We start from the raw sequence: 12,546 nt of genomic DNA on the forward strand, positions 1-12,546 counted from the left end.
TTAAAAGTGTTGCATTTAATGTAACATACATTATTTGAATATAGGTGGTACACTATGTAAAAAGTAGATTTGCTGAAACAAAACCAAGTCTACAATCTAGTCCTAATAAAATGGCAAATATAAGAAAGATTCATATATTAGAAGGCAGAACTACTCACTCTTTGAATGAATTGTAGTATTGGTTAATGAATTCAATTGCTTGTGGTAAAAGTTCATCCATGGATATTGGCTGGTCCCTTGGACCCTTTATTAAGTTCTTTGGATTCATAATTGATCCCTGACAATTTTTTGATTTGCAGCTAACACTCTATAAGGAAAAAATACAGGGACATTATAATAGAGTGCACAATGTAAACAAAGTTTTGTTCATTAGCTTTGATTGACAGCAACACATGTAACAATATTTTGTTAGTTTTACAACTCTGAGAAAACAGCTAATGATATTACATTCACTTTATCTAATGTGACTGATAACCCATTTAAGGGATGAATAAAACTTCCTAATTAGAGTTCTAGATTATGTAATTTTTCCATTTTTTACTTCTCATCAAAGACAAACTTCCATATAGGCAAGTTGTTGATATATCAGATGAGATGCTTTGACTTAGAAATATAACTAGGAGGATTAAAGGGATATGAAACCCAATTTTTTCTCTTTCGTGATTCAGATAGAGCATGCAATTTTACTTTCTAAATTACTCCTATTATCAATTTTTATTTGTTCTCTTGGTATCTATATTAAAAAAGCAGGAATGTATGTTTAGGAGCTGGCCCATTTTTGGTTCAGCGCCTTGGTAGCCCTTGCTGATTGGTGGTTCTATCTGAATCATGAAAGAAAAATTGGGTTTCATATCCCTTTAAAACCTTAAAATTAGTCATACTTTTTTTATTTAGTATAACTTGAAATAAATAACTATATACTGTATTAAAAAAGTTATCATTACAGTGTAGACAAATAATTACCAAAAAAGAAACAAAAAAACAGCTGACTTAAAGTGTCATGAAACTCAATCCTTTTTCTTTTGTGATTCAACAGAGCATACCAGTTTTAAAAAGTTTCCCATTTACTTCTATTTGGAAATTTGATTCATTCTCACGGTATTCTGTGTTGAAGAGATATCTAGATAGGTAGAGTGCACATGCCTGGCACACTACATGGCAGTAAATACTACTGCTACCTACAAATGTATAACATTCTTGCATAACTGCAGCCATATAGTGCTGCACACGTGCACACTCCTGAGCTTACCTTTTTTTCCAACAAAGGATACCAAGAGAAAGAAAAAAAATTAGATATTAAAAGTAAATTGGAAATTTGATTAAAACAGCAAGCTCTATCTGAATCATGAAAGAAAAATGTGTGGTCTCATATTCCTTTAAAGGCTGGTGGCAGAGAAAAAGATTTTCTATTGAAGCTTCTAATTTGCTTCAAATCTTATGAACGGACTAGAGCTCTTTTTCACAAGCTTAATGTCAGATCCATCTAAAATAATGAAACGCTTCTATGGAAAAAAAATGGAAGCTTCTAATTTGCGTTTTAGAAATGACGAAATGCCCTTGAAATATGTGAAAACCGCTTTGAAATTAATACAAAAGAAAAATAAGTCAATGCTTTGTGCTAAAATAATTAGAAAATGAAATACTGACTCAAATAAATTAATTTTAAATATGTGTGTCCTTATAACATTAATCCCAACCTTTTCTGATTTGAGGTGTAATGTGTCTTGTAAGGTCATGCCATTTTCGTAGTTCTTCAGTTGCATGTATCTTGGACAAGATGAAACTTTACAGGAATTCTTGACCTTTTCAGAAGTACCCTTCTTGAAGAAAAAAGGGGAGGGGTTAGTTTTACCTAAGTAATTTCTAGCCACTCAAATGTTACTTTAAAAGAACACTTTGTAATTACAAGACATAGGGCTAGATGATATAAACTTCACAGTATCAAAACTAGTTTTTCTCGCCGACTCTCACAGGGCTGCCCTGGTGGAATGATCGTAAAAAAGATGGCTCCTATTAAAAGTAATGGAACCTGCTGGATAGCGACACTCAATTTTGGTGAATTATTTTGTTATGATTTTTGATGCTCCTTAACAATACAAGTTTTCCCTGCTCGTTTTTGTGTGAATGGTTCAAATATTTGTTTTGTATGATGTTTTAGATACAAATTTTATTTTGCACGTTTCATACGAAAATGCAGTATAGGCCCCTTTGTGAGACACCCTGTTTTCGGGTTAAAAAGTGGCTTTAGATCATTCCACCAGGGAAATAGAAGGACTGGCGAGCATTCTTTAATAAACTCGCCAGCCCAGAGAGCTTTCAATCATCAAGCCCTTAGACTATTTATATATTAGCATATGGAGAGAGTGTGAAAACTGTCTGAATACATTAACACTATATTTGTTGCAATTGTTTTTTTAATGGTCAATTTTTCGCCACTTGCTGCCTTATCTAAAGGAGCCAAACCACATTTGTTACAGCAGTAGATATGGCCTTCCGTTTGTTAGCAAAATGTGCATTCTTTAATTTGTGTGGTCTTATTACATCTGCTGACGCAAATTAAGACAAGATATTTAACAGGATTGGATTAGGCTTGTGAATTATGTGAATTCTCTGAAACAGAAAAACACAAACTTTCAATGTTAAATTACTGGAAAAAAGTGGCACAATACGTAATGAAAGCATCTAGTAAAGTTTTTGTTTTGTTTTGTTTTTTGCCACAATGCATAAGAAAATATATTTAACAATGTTAAAGTAGTTTGTCCCCTTTAATGTTTGATTATGGCATATTGTTTTACTAAACAAATGGATTTTGTGTTGTATTTCAATATTCTTCATGGCTGCAATTTGATGTTACTCACCACAGATGTAGCATTTGTGTTAATCACATTTTCTTTCTCTCCATTGATCTTAAAACCTTCAATGTGTTTGAAAACGCTTCAAAATAATAGAGAAATATGAATATATTATTAAATATATGTTACTACAAATGATAACCAAACATAATAAAGTTACAAATAAATATATCTACTTGTGCTATCGATACAATGATAATGAGTATGATTTAAGACCAAATCCTGTCCTTGAGGATTACAAAAGACCAGTATTTTAGTTTTATTCTTCATGTTTAAAAGTGAATGAACCTGTTTATCTCATCTGTGCATAATTTATTTGAATCTTAAATTCCAAGAAGAAGCCTTTGGAGTTAGACACCCCTTCCAATATCAGGGGCCAAACTACCATTGGTGCAGCAGGTGCTTGGGGGCCCATAGCAACCAGTCTATACAATAGGTATGTGCAGAATATTTACAATCCTAAAGGGGAGCCTTTTATTAGTGCAGATTGCCAGTCTATTATCTATCTATCTATCTATCTATCTATCTATCTATCTATCTATCTATCTATCTATAATCTATCATCTATCTGTAATCTATTTATTTATATATCCTCAAAATCAGCATGCATATTATTACTATTGCTTACTACTAAGTTACCTTTAGGGTCCTCTGTTGAGTAAAGGCAGCTACTACCTGCCATACCGTTATCATTGTGTTACTTATTATAAAAATGTGTTTTTATTTCATTAAAAATATAAGTTATTTCAAAGGATTCCAGCCCTGCCTTGCCTTTAGTTCCAATAAATCATTTTATTTAGACTGGCACAGTTCTCATTGCATGGGAATACAAATAAACGTCACTTTCTTGCAATGATTTTTTGTTGCCTCTAAAAAAAAGTAATTTGGGATGTATGTTCATACAATGAAACAACCATATCCCATTATTTATGTACTATACATTAATCTATATATATATCTATCTTACATTTATATTATGTTATAAATGTCTAATCTATGCACATGGGGGTAGATTTATCAAGCAGCGGATGCTGCAATCTACCCCCGAATTTTCAGGTCCGCCTGAAACTTAAGTCACGAAGCAACGGTCGTAAGACCGCTGCTCCTTAACTCATCCGCCACCTCTGAGGTGGCAGACAGCAATCATCCAGATCAGATACAATCGGAATAATTAACACCCCCTGCTAGCGGCAGATTGGCCGCGAATGTGTAGGGGGCGGAATTGCACAAGCATTTCAACAGAAATGCTTGTGCAATGATAAATGCGGACAGAGTATGCTGTCGGCATTTATCTATGTCCGCCTGACATTTGATAAATCTACCCCATTGTCTTCACAGATTAGTAAAGGAATATGTATGGAGAAATGCCTTCTTTGTTTGGTAAATCTAGGCCATATGGGTTTCTTAAAGAGACAGTGAACACCTTGTAATTACAAGACATTTCTGCTGTGGGGCTATAGAATAACATATCGGACAAGACTTAGGGTTCTTAAAAACAATTAAGATCATTGCTACTGCAGTTATTTGTAATAGCCAAACTCCACCCACCATTCGCCTTATTTGGATAAGCTAATATTTTCTTTAGTCCACAGACAAGACTAGTTACTGTCATAAAGTTAGTATAAAATGCACTGGTTTGCAGGAGTTATCTGATAAAGCCAGGTAGGGACTGATATGTAGCAGATTTAGGCCGGAGAAGTCAACAGGGGGCACTCTAAGTTCTTAAATTGCTCAATTTCAGAGCTAAATTACATGAAAAGGAGGAAAAATAAATAATGAAAATGTATTTTAAAGTTATATCATGACACATAACTAAACATTTTATATAAAAATGTCAGGGTGTTTACTGTCCCTTTAAGCATTGTCTTCTTAGTGAAGTTTAGCGATATGCACAAACTCAATACCAGACTACATGTGTGAAAAATCTTCATTCTGTAGTGGAAAAATCTTTGGTGTTCACAGGAAGCTATAAAACTTTTTCACTTCAAAAGTCATATGGGAAGGAAACTGTGGTGTGATAAGGAGGTGACATTTAAAAAAAAAAGAGCTCAAACAAATTTTCTAATATTTTTTTATAAAATGTCCATAAAATATTTTTTTAATTTTGAGTATAGTCATTGAAAAGGTGCATCTGTATCATACTGTATTGATGTGAAACCCACCCATATTTTAAACAACTTTCTACATTCTTGCTTTTTCAAATAAAGATACCAAGAGAATAAAGAAAAATTGATAATAGGAGTAAATTAGAAAGTTGCTTAAACTTTCTGCTCTATCTGAATCATGAACGTTTATTTTAGACTTTAGTGTCCCTTTAAGTTTGTTAAAACATATTGAGACATCTCTTGCTCTCTTCTATATTTGCTCTGCACCTGTGCTGCCATTGGCTGGTAGTGGTACTAGGAATTTCATAAACCAATCAATTTGTAGCAAAATATCTGCATAATGTTTAAAAGGATTGTAATTTTGTTTTGCACATGTCAAGTGATCACTGTGCAGTAAGGATAGGTTTCTGAATTTCATTGAAAACTAAAACATATTTTAAAAAACAGGCTAAATAAATAATTATTGTACAATGCATTTTTTTCCCACTGTGCATTATTAATCTTTTTGGGAGTTCAGTTTAATTTAATGTCATTTTCATATGTACAAGGTTCAATAAATTGTCTCATATATGGAATTAGAAAAGCATCCCAAATGGTTAATATATGCAACATGACAAATGTTTGCAGCATGTTTAATTTAACATAAATAAGAGGTGTCACAAATCAGATATGTATATCTACCTCCTTTTCAGGTGTAATCACTAATGTTAATACAAGATCAAAAGATATATCTGATTGCAAGGCATTCCAATGTGAGTACATGGCAAAGCTGCTGGGGTTGTAACAAGTGCCAAAAAGTGGTTCTTGACTAACACCCAATATTTCCTGCCCATTCACACACAACATAAACTAATTACTGCCTAATTTTAATTTGTAAGATGCAATAATTAAAATGCTAAATGATTGTATAACATATCACAAAACATGCTCTATAATCAGGAATACACACTGGATAACATCAAAATGTATTTGAAATGTTTTATATATATATATATATATATATATATATATATATATATATATATATATATATATATATATATATATATATATATACATATATGTCTATATGTATATATATATATAAACATAATACATATATTGTTATATAAATGTGCATTATAAGTGCATGTTCACACATTTTGTTAGCAATATGTAAATGTTCTAAATGATTCATCTGAAAATGTTTTGCTTCAGTATTGTATTTTGTCCTAAATATAATTATATCATTTAGTTTAGTTCCTTTTTAGAATTATAGGTGATGATGTCTGTGTGAATTATACAACAGGAAACAGACCAAAATAAAACAACAAAAAAACACGGTTTAGGAAACACTAGTCATGCATCATAGACATGAGTACAGTTCAATCTATTGATAAACATAATTTAAGTAGAAGTTCGTTTAGACTGCTTAAACTTTCTATACTTTCTTTGTATACAACAAATTAATCTCAAATAGTACAAAAAAGTTGTATACTGTATAATAAATCAATCCATTTAGAGACAAATGAATTAGTCAAAGAAACTGTATTGCCTTCTTTTTCTACACATCTTAAAATGATGGGCCATATGACCCTCTAGATATCATATGGTTGATGGACAAATGCTATCTATCTATATATCTATCTATCTTCTATCTATCTATCTATCTATCATCTATCTATCTATCTATCTATCTATCTATCTATCTATCTATCTATCTATCATCTATCTATCTATCTATCTATCTATCATCTATCTACAGGTATCTATCTCATATATATATCTATCTATCAACTATCTATCTATCTATCTATCTATCTATCTATCTATCTATCTATCTATATTTGTCTATCTATCTATCAATCTATCAATCATCTATCTATCTATCTATCTATCTATCAACTTTCTATCTATCTATCTATCTATCTATCTATCTATCTATCTATCTATCTATCTATCTATCTATCTATCTATCTATCTATTTATATTTGTCTATCTATCTATCAATCAATTTATCAATTATCTATCTATCTATCTATCTATCTATCTATCTATCTATCTATCTATCTATCTATCTATCTATCTATCTATAAGATATTCATTACATGTTATCCCCCCCTCTGGAAAAATAATCTGTAACCACCCATGCCTCTATGACCCTGATAACTTGCTGATATTTAGGACCTTTAATGTTAAAAGACTGCTTACTAAAACTACGCCAATAAGAAAATCAAGCATAAAGCAAGAAAAATCATTTTACCTGTGCAGGTTCTCTGGATCCTTTGTCAAGTTGTTATTAATATCCATTGTATCATCAAAAGGTTTTACTTTAAAGTTTCCTGATTTTGTGAATAGCTTCCATGGGCACATCATTTTGCAAGTCTTGGGTGTTTCTCAAAGTGTAAGATGGCAAAAAAAAAATTCTCTGAAGGGTTTGCCTACTACATAAAAAAAGACATTGGTTACTGTTGATATTAGCTAAGAATAAACGCCCACTTTCAGCTCTATACAGGAAAACACTAAGAAGTGACATATCCTTTGGGTGTTTACTTAAAATAGTGAGCGTGAGCTGAACCTATGGGTCCACTTGCAGAGTTAAAGGACCAGTAAATACAGTCTATTTGCATAATCAACAAATGCATGATAAAAAGACAATGCAATAGCACTTAGTCTGAACTTCAAATGAGTAGCAGATGTTTTGCTCTGACAAAATAGACAAAGTTATGTATATTTCCACTCCTCCTGTATCATGTGACAGTCATCAGCCAATCACAAATGCATATATGAATATTATGTGAATGTTTGCACATGCTCAGTAGAAGCTGGTGACTCAAAAATTGCAAATATAAAAATACTACACACTTTGTTAATGAAAGTAAATTGTAAAGTTGTATACAATTGCATGCTGAATCTAAATCATGAAAGTTTAATTTTGACTTGAGTGTCCCTTTAAAACATCTTCTTTACAAATTGTATCCAGCTATAAAGAGGAAGCAAACCCTGCTAAACATCAACTACAATTTTTGCATATAAAGCTAAACTTGGTATAATGTTTTGCATCATAGCCTTACTTATGACAGTGACAGACGAGTAAAGTACAAACAGCACCTTGCTGTCACAATGTAATAAAGCTCTTTGAACTATCCTGTATTATTATTTTTTTAAATGTATCTTCTATATTACTTTTTTTTACCATGCATCTGTGTCTTGGTATAGCCCTACAGAATTTGGTATCAGTTTCAAATGAAGGATAATAATTATAAATGCTAATAATAATTACAAAACATATATCAAGTATAGAGATAGCATCATATAGCTGAAGTTTAAGGGTTTTATGCTTTATGTTTATAAACAAATTATTCATACAATTGTGTTATTGTAAGGAATATTTGTTACAATCAGGTTTATGGTTTTAAGTGTATAAAACTTGTTTGGGTTGTGTAGCCTATTGTATTGATATACCTACGATTAAGTATATCTAAGAATGCATTTAATGTATATATTCCTTATGTATTGATATTAATATATAAATGTGTTATATTGCTTTAATTAAAGAAACAACCTATATTAAAAACGATATTCCGAATTATTATTTTTTTTCACAATAGATTACATATATAACTAGAATATGCTATTGTAAACAAGCATTTCCATTCAAAAATATATAATTGATTAGAGTTTTAAAAGTGTATTTTTGTATAAAAGAAAGTATTGAAGGGGAATACACTTACCTTTGTGCCTTTGTTTAAGCTTTCAGGTTAGTCTTGATCAGTTTTATTTCTACAGGAAAAATAGAGCAAAATGTTGCTAGTGCAGTTTATATTTTCCACCTGAAATATAAATAGTTATGAAAGTTTAATAGTAAACATTATATGATACACAAAATATAACAGAAGAAATTGCTCCTTTGTATGTTCTGGGTGTCTAATATTTATGTACAGTTCATTTCTTTAGCATTATACATTTTTCTTGCTTGGATATTCCATGCTCTCTCAGGGAAGGAAGTAAAATGCTATCATTGCCAAATAATTCCAGGCTTTGATGACTCTGAAACACAGGTGTGGCAATGAGCACTGTATTGTTTCTTGATGAGTTTTTATCACTACAACTATCTGTAGGACGCTAGAAAGTATTTATTTATTTATCACATACAAATATATGGATAAAACATATTAACCTATATACAAAAATAGGAATTCTTTGCTAACAGATTTATTATTTTTAGATAATGTCTGATAATATAAAATATTAGAGATGTTAAAATTGTTTTAGTGTTCATATGAAAGATCAGCATTAAATGCATTATTGTTTGTTTTTCTTTTGTGAAAATCAAACAAGTTTAAATTAAAGCTGTTTAAATTGATTTTAACAAATAGAAAATGTACTGTTTCTCATCACTAGGGACAGATGCTCTGTGACTAATAAGAACACATCCAACAGCTCTGTTGATGAACAGGAATACTCTTCTACCAACATAAAAATAATACTTTCTGAAAAAGAGCAAAATAAAAAACAAACAAACAAAAGAAACAACAACACATTTTAAAATACCTCTATTAACCCCAATGTTTTCTTTCATGATTTATGTAGAACATACAATTTTAAACAACTTTCCAGTTTACTTCTATTTTCAAATTTGTTTCATTCTCTTGGTATCATTTGTTGAAGGAGCAGCAATGCACTACTGGTTTCTAACTGAACACAAGGGTGAGCCAATGACAATTGGTATATATATATTTATGCAGCCACCAATCAGCAGCTAGAACCTAGGTTCTTTGCTGCTCCGGAGCTTACCTAGATAAACCTTTCAGCAAAGGATAACAAAAGATGGAAGCAAATTAAATAATAGAAGCAAATTGGAAAGTTGTTTAAATCTGTATGCTCTGTCTGGATCATGAATGCCTAATTATGACTTTACTTTTCCTTTAAGGCAGGCAGGCAGTATGGCAATGATCAAAGCTAATGTACAGTAGCAGTATTAAAATGATTGACACTTCTTTCCTACTGTTTCCTAGTGACACTTGTTTTGGAATGTAGCTATACATCTAACCATAGCTCACCTACTGTATAATATGCATAGTTTGGAGTAGACTGTCTCTTTAATCTACATTTAACCTTAATACTTTTATTTTCCCTTTTAATCTTCTTGACTGTTATCATTTAGATTTTTGTTACTTGTAAAATAAATTTGAAAATCAATATCAGCTGATAAAATGTCTTAGTTTCTCCTTAGATAATTTTTTATGTAATGTAAATTGTATACCATATTGTTAACTCTGCCTGTTTCTACAACTCTAACAGTAAGCACAGATATCAGCACGTTTTAACTATTCTAAAGTATGTTACATCCATTTTATTAATCTTACTTAAAAAGGCAAAAAAAGGTATACAGAAATATTTTATAAGGCTTTTTTAAACATTAAAAGTAGAAAGCCCTTCTTTTGAAATGACAAAATAATATTTATTAATGTATATCTCTGGAAATATATGGATCATTTTGTTATTAGGATCATTAAGCTACTATTAACCCTAGCCTTACTTAGTCCTCTGATTATTAACAAAAATAACTAATACACAACACAAATATGGAGTGAGTAATGTCATCTTGCCATTTACAAACATTACTGATATGGCTAAAATGTCCAGACATATGCCTAAATAATACTACTGTTAGAATTAAAAACTCATATAATCAGAGTGTTTGTATCATACACAATAAAAATATGTACACATATATATTTTAGTATGCTCATTTTGCTAAGTAGTTGAACTGTAATAAATTCTAAAATATAAAAATCAAGGTGTCTTTTAATACAAGTCGCAATAAACTATTACACACTTAAAAGGGTGTATACATTTCAGATTGACTAAGCATACCAGGGTTATTGCAGTCTTTCAGTATTTTATAATTTTAGAAAGGTTCATCAAACTAAAAATCAAGGTTAAAAACCAGGCTCATTGTTATATAGGACCAATAGATGATAACTGATTTGTTAGTATATATAACTGTTACATATGGTAGATTATAAATGTATTACTCTGTGTTACTATGTGATGCCAGTATACCATTTTAAAATTAAAAGTCATTTTAAAACCTAGTGTAATTAAATGACAAAAAACAATTATGTTCATGCCTGGGTCCTCACTCAGTACTGAGGGGCACTCTCATGTCTAAATATGAAGCTCACAAAGATGCTAATTAACAATTCCCACAATACTGAAATAAATCTCTCTTAAGCAAAGTCATGTAGTCAAGCACTCTTTGGACTAAACTCGTTTTGTATTGTGATATTCCTGAGATATATTTGTCACCAGGTGTATATTAAAGTCTTGAAAAGAATCTGCAGTCACATTCAACTATAATTCAGCCATTGCTGTGTCAAAATGTATATTCAAAATATGTATTTTTGGGTGCTCACTCTTCATTTCAGAGAGTGTAGTATTATTTTGTAAATTTACAATAATGTGGAGGATAACTTTTTTTGAAGAGTGAGACTGTAGATCTTCTACAAGTGGTTATTTATCAATAAGCTGCCAGAATACACTGGTATTAACCAATAATGCAATGATATGTAAAAGCCACACATAAACACATACAAAAGTCTGCTTACCTATTTGTTTTTCTGCACAATCAGTTGTTACCAGGTCCCTACACAATAATATCTTCAAGACAAGAAAGCTGTTTATATATATATATTGTACCTGGATTATGCATAATGAGTACTGTGAAGTCAATAAGGGTTTTCCCTTAAGGTAGTTACTTTGTTTCAGGGTGGAGTTTGTGTTTCCACATGTCATGCTAGAGATGTAGGATGTCCTGATTTCATCATTTACAGACTAAAAAAAGCCTTTCAGTTTACTTTCCTGTAAAAAGGAATGAATTAATATTAACTTTAATGATTACGTTGGCACCAATATATACAAAATTGAGCAAGTTCTTCCAAATGCCAGAGAAGTGGATAGTTTCATTTTCACATGCTATGTAATGAACTGGCATCCGCTCTTGGTCCTGCAGAGCAAGCACTGATTTGTGGTAACCTGCTCCAAGTTTTTATTTTATTTTAATGGTGAACATTTCAGATATTCTGAAGCATATAAATGACTGTGGTATTATTTTACTTGTCAGATACATGTATAGCAAGAAAGATTTTTTATTCTGCAGTGGCTAATTATCTTCTTTTAGGAAGTCACAGGTTGCACAAGCATTATCCTGAAGTCTTGATGCCATGTGACCCTCTTGAATTTTACCTTCCTCCTTATTCCCCCTTACACATTATTGCTCTCACCATATGCAACACACAAAATAACCCTCATATGGTATATTCCAGTCCGTTCTTCATGGGTTAAAAGTAAATGTTTTTGTGTGCATATGAATATGTGTGTCACAAATCTTGATGAAAATGTGTTTATTTGACTTTGTTATATAATTTTAAATATTTTAACATAATTAATATGAATAATATGATTTCTAAAGGCTTGGGGAAAGTTTGGACAACCCTTTATTAGACACACAGTAGATTCCTTAGGGGAATAGAAGCTCAAATCCTCAGGTAAGGAATACTTTTTATCAGCTTTGCTTAAGTCACCTGTACTGCAAACGTGAATGA

At 31.2% G+C, this 12,546-nt stretch overlaps 1 protein-coding gene across 2 annotated transcripts in view; it reads right to left on the reverse strand.

Annotated features, from left to right (window-relative positions):
* NOS2 (nitric oxide synthase 2) overlaps positions 1-11,628 on the reverse strand; it is a 37,534-nt gene extending 25,906 nt beyond the window's left edge. The window contains exons 1-6 of one of the 2 annotated variants that reach the window (XM_053704601.1): positions 11,551-11,628; positions 8,671-8,769; positions 7,200-7,380; positions 2,859-2,934; positions 1,698-1,817; positions 159-307 (exon numbers count right to left, since the gene is read on the reverse strand). In XM_053704601.1, the coding sequence (XP_053560576.1) occupies positions 159-307; positions 1,698-1,817; positions 2,859-2,934; positions 7,200-7,312 (458 nt within the window). In that variant the 5' untranslated portion in view covers positions 7,313-7,380; positions 8,671-8,769; positions 11,551-11,628. Of the gene's footprint in view, positions 1-158; positions 308-1,697; positions 1,821-2,858; positions 2,935-7,199; positions 7,381-8,670; positions 8,770-11,550 lie in introns of both variants that reach the window. The other variant, XM_053704600.1, reaches the window with a different exon arrangement.
* Between the last annotated feature and the right edge of the window lie 918 nt (positions 11,629-12,546).

The sequence above is a fragment of the Bombina bombina genome, chromosome 3 (assembly GCF_027579735.1).
Source record: "Bombina bombina isolate aBomBom1 chromosome 3, aBomBom1.pri, whole genome shotgun sequence".
NCBI classification, from domain to species: Eukaryota; Metazoa; Chordata; class Amphibia; order Anura; family Bombinatoridae; genus Bombina; species Bombina bombina.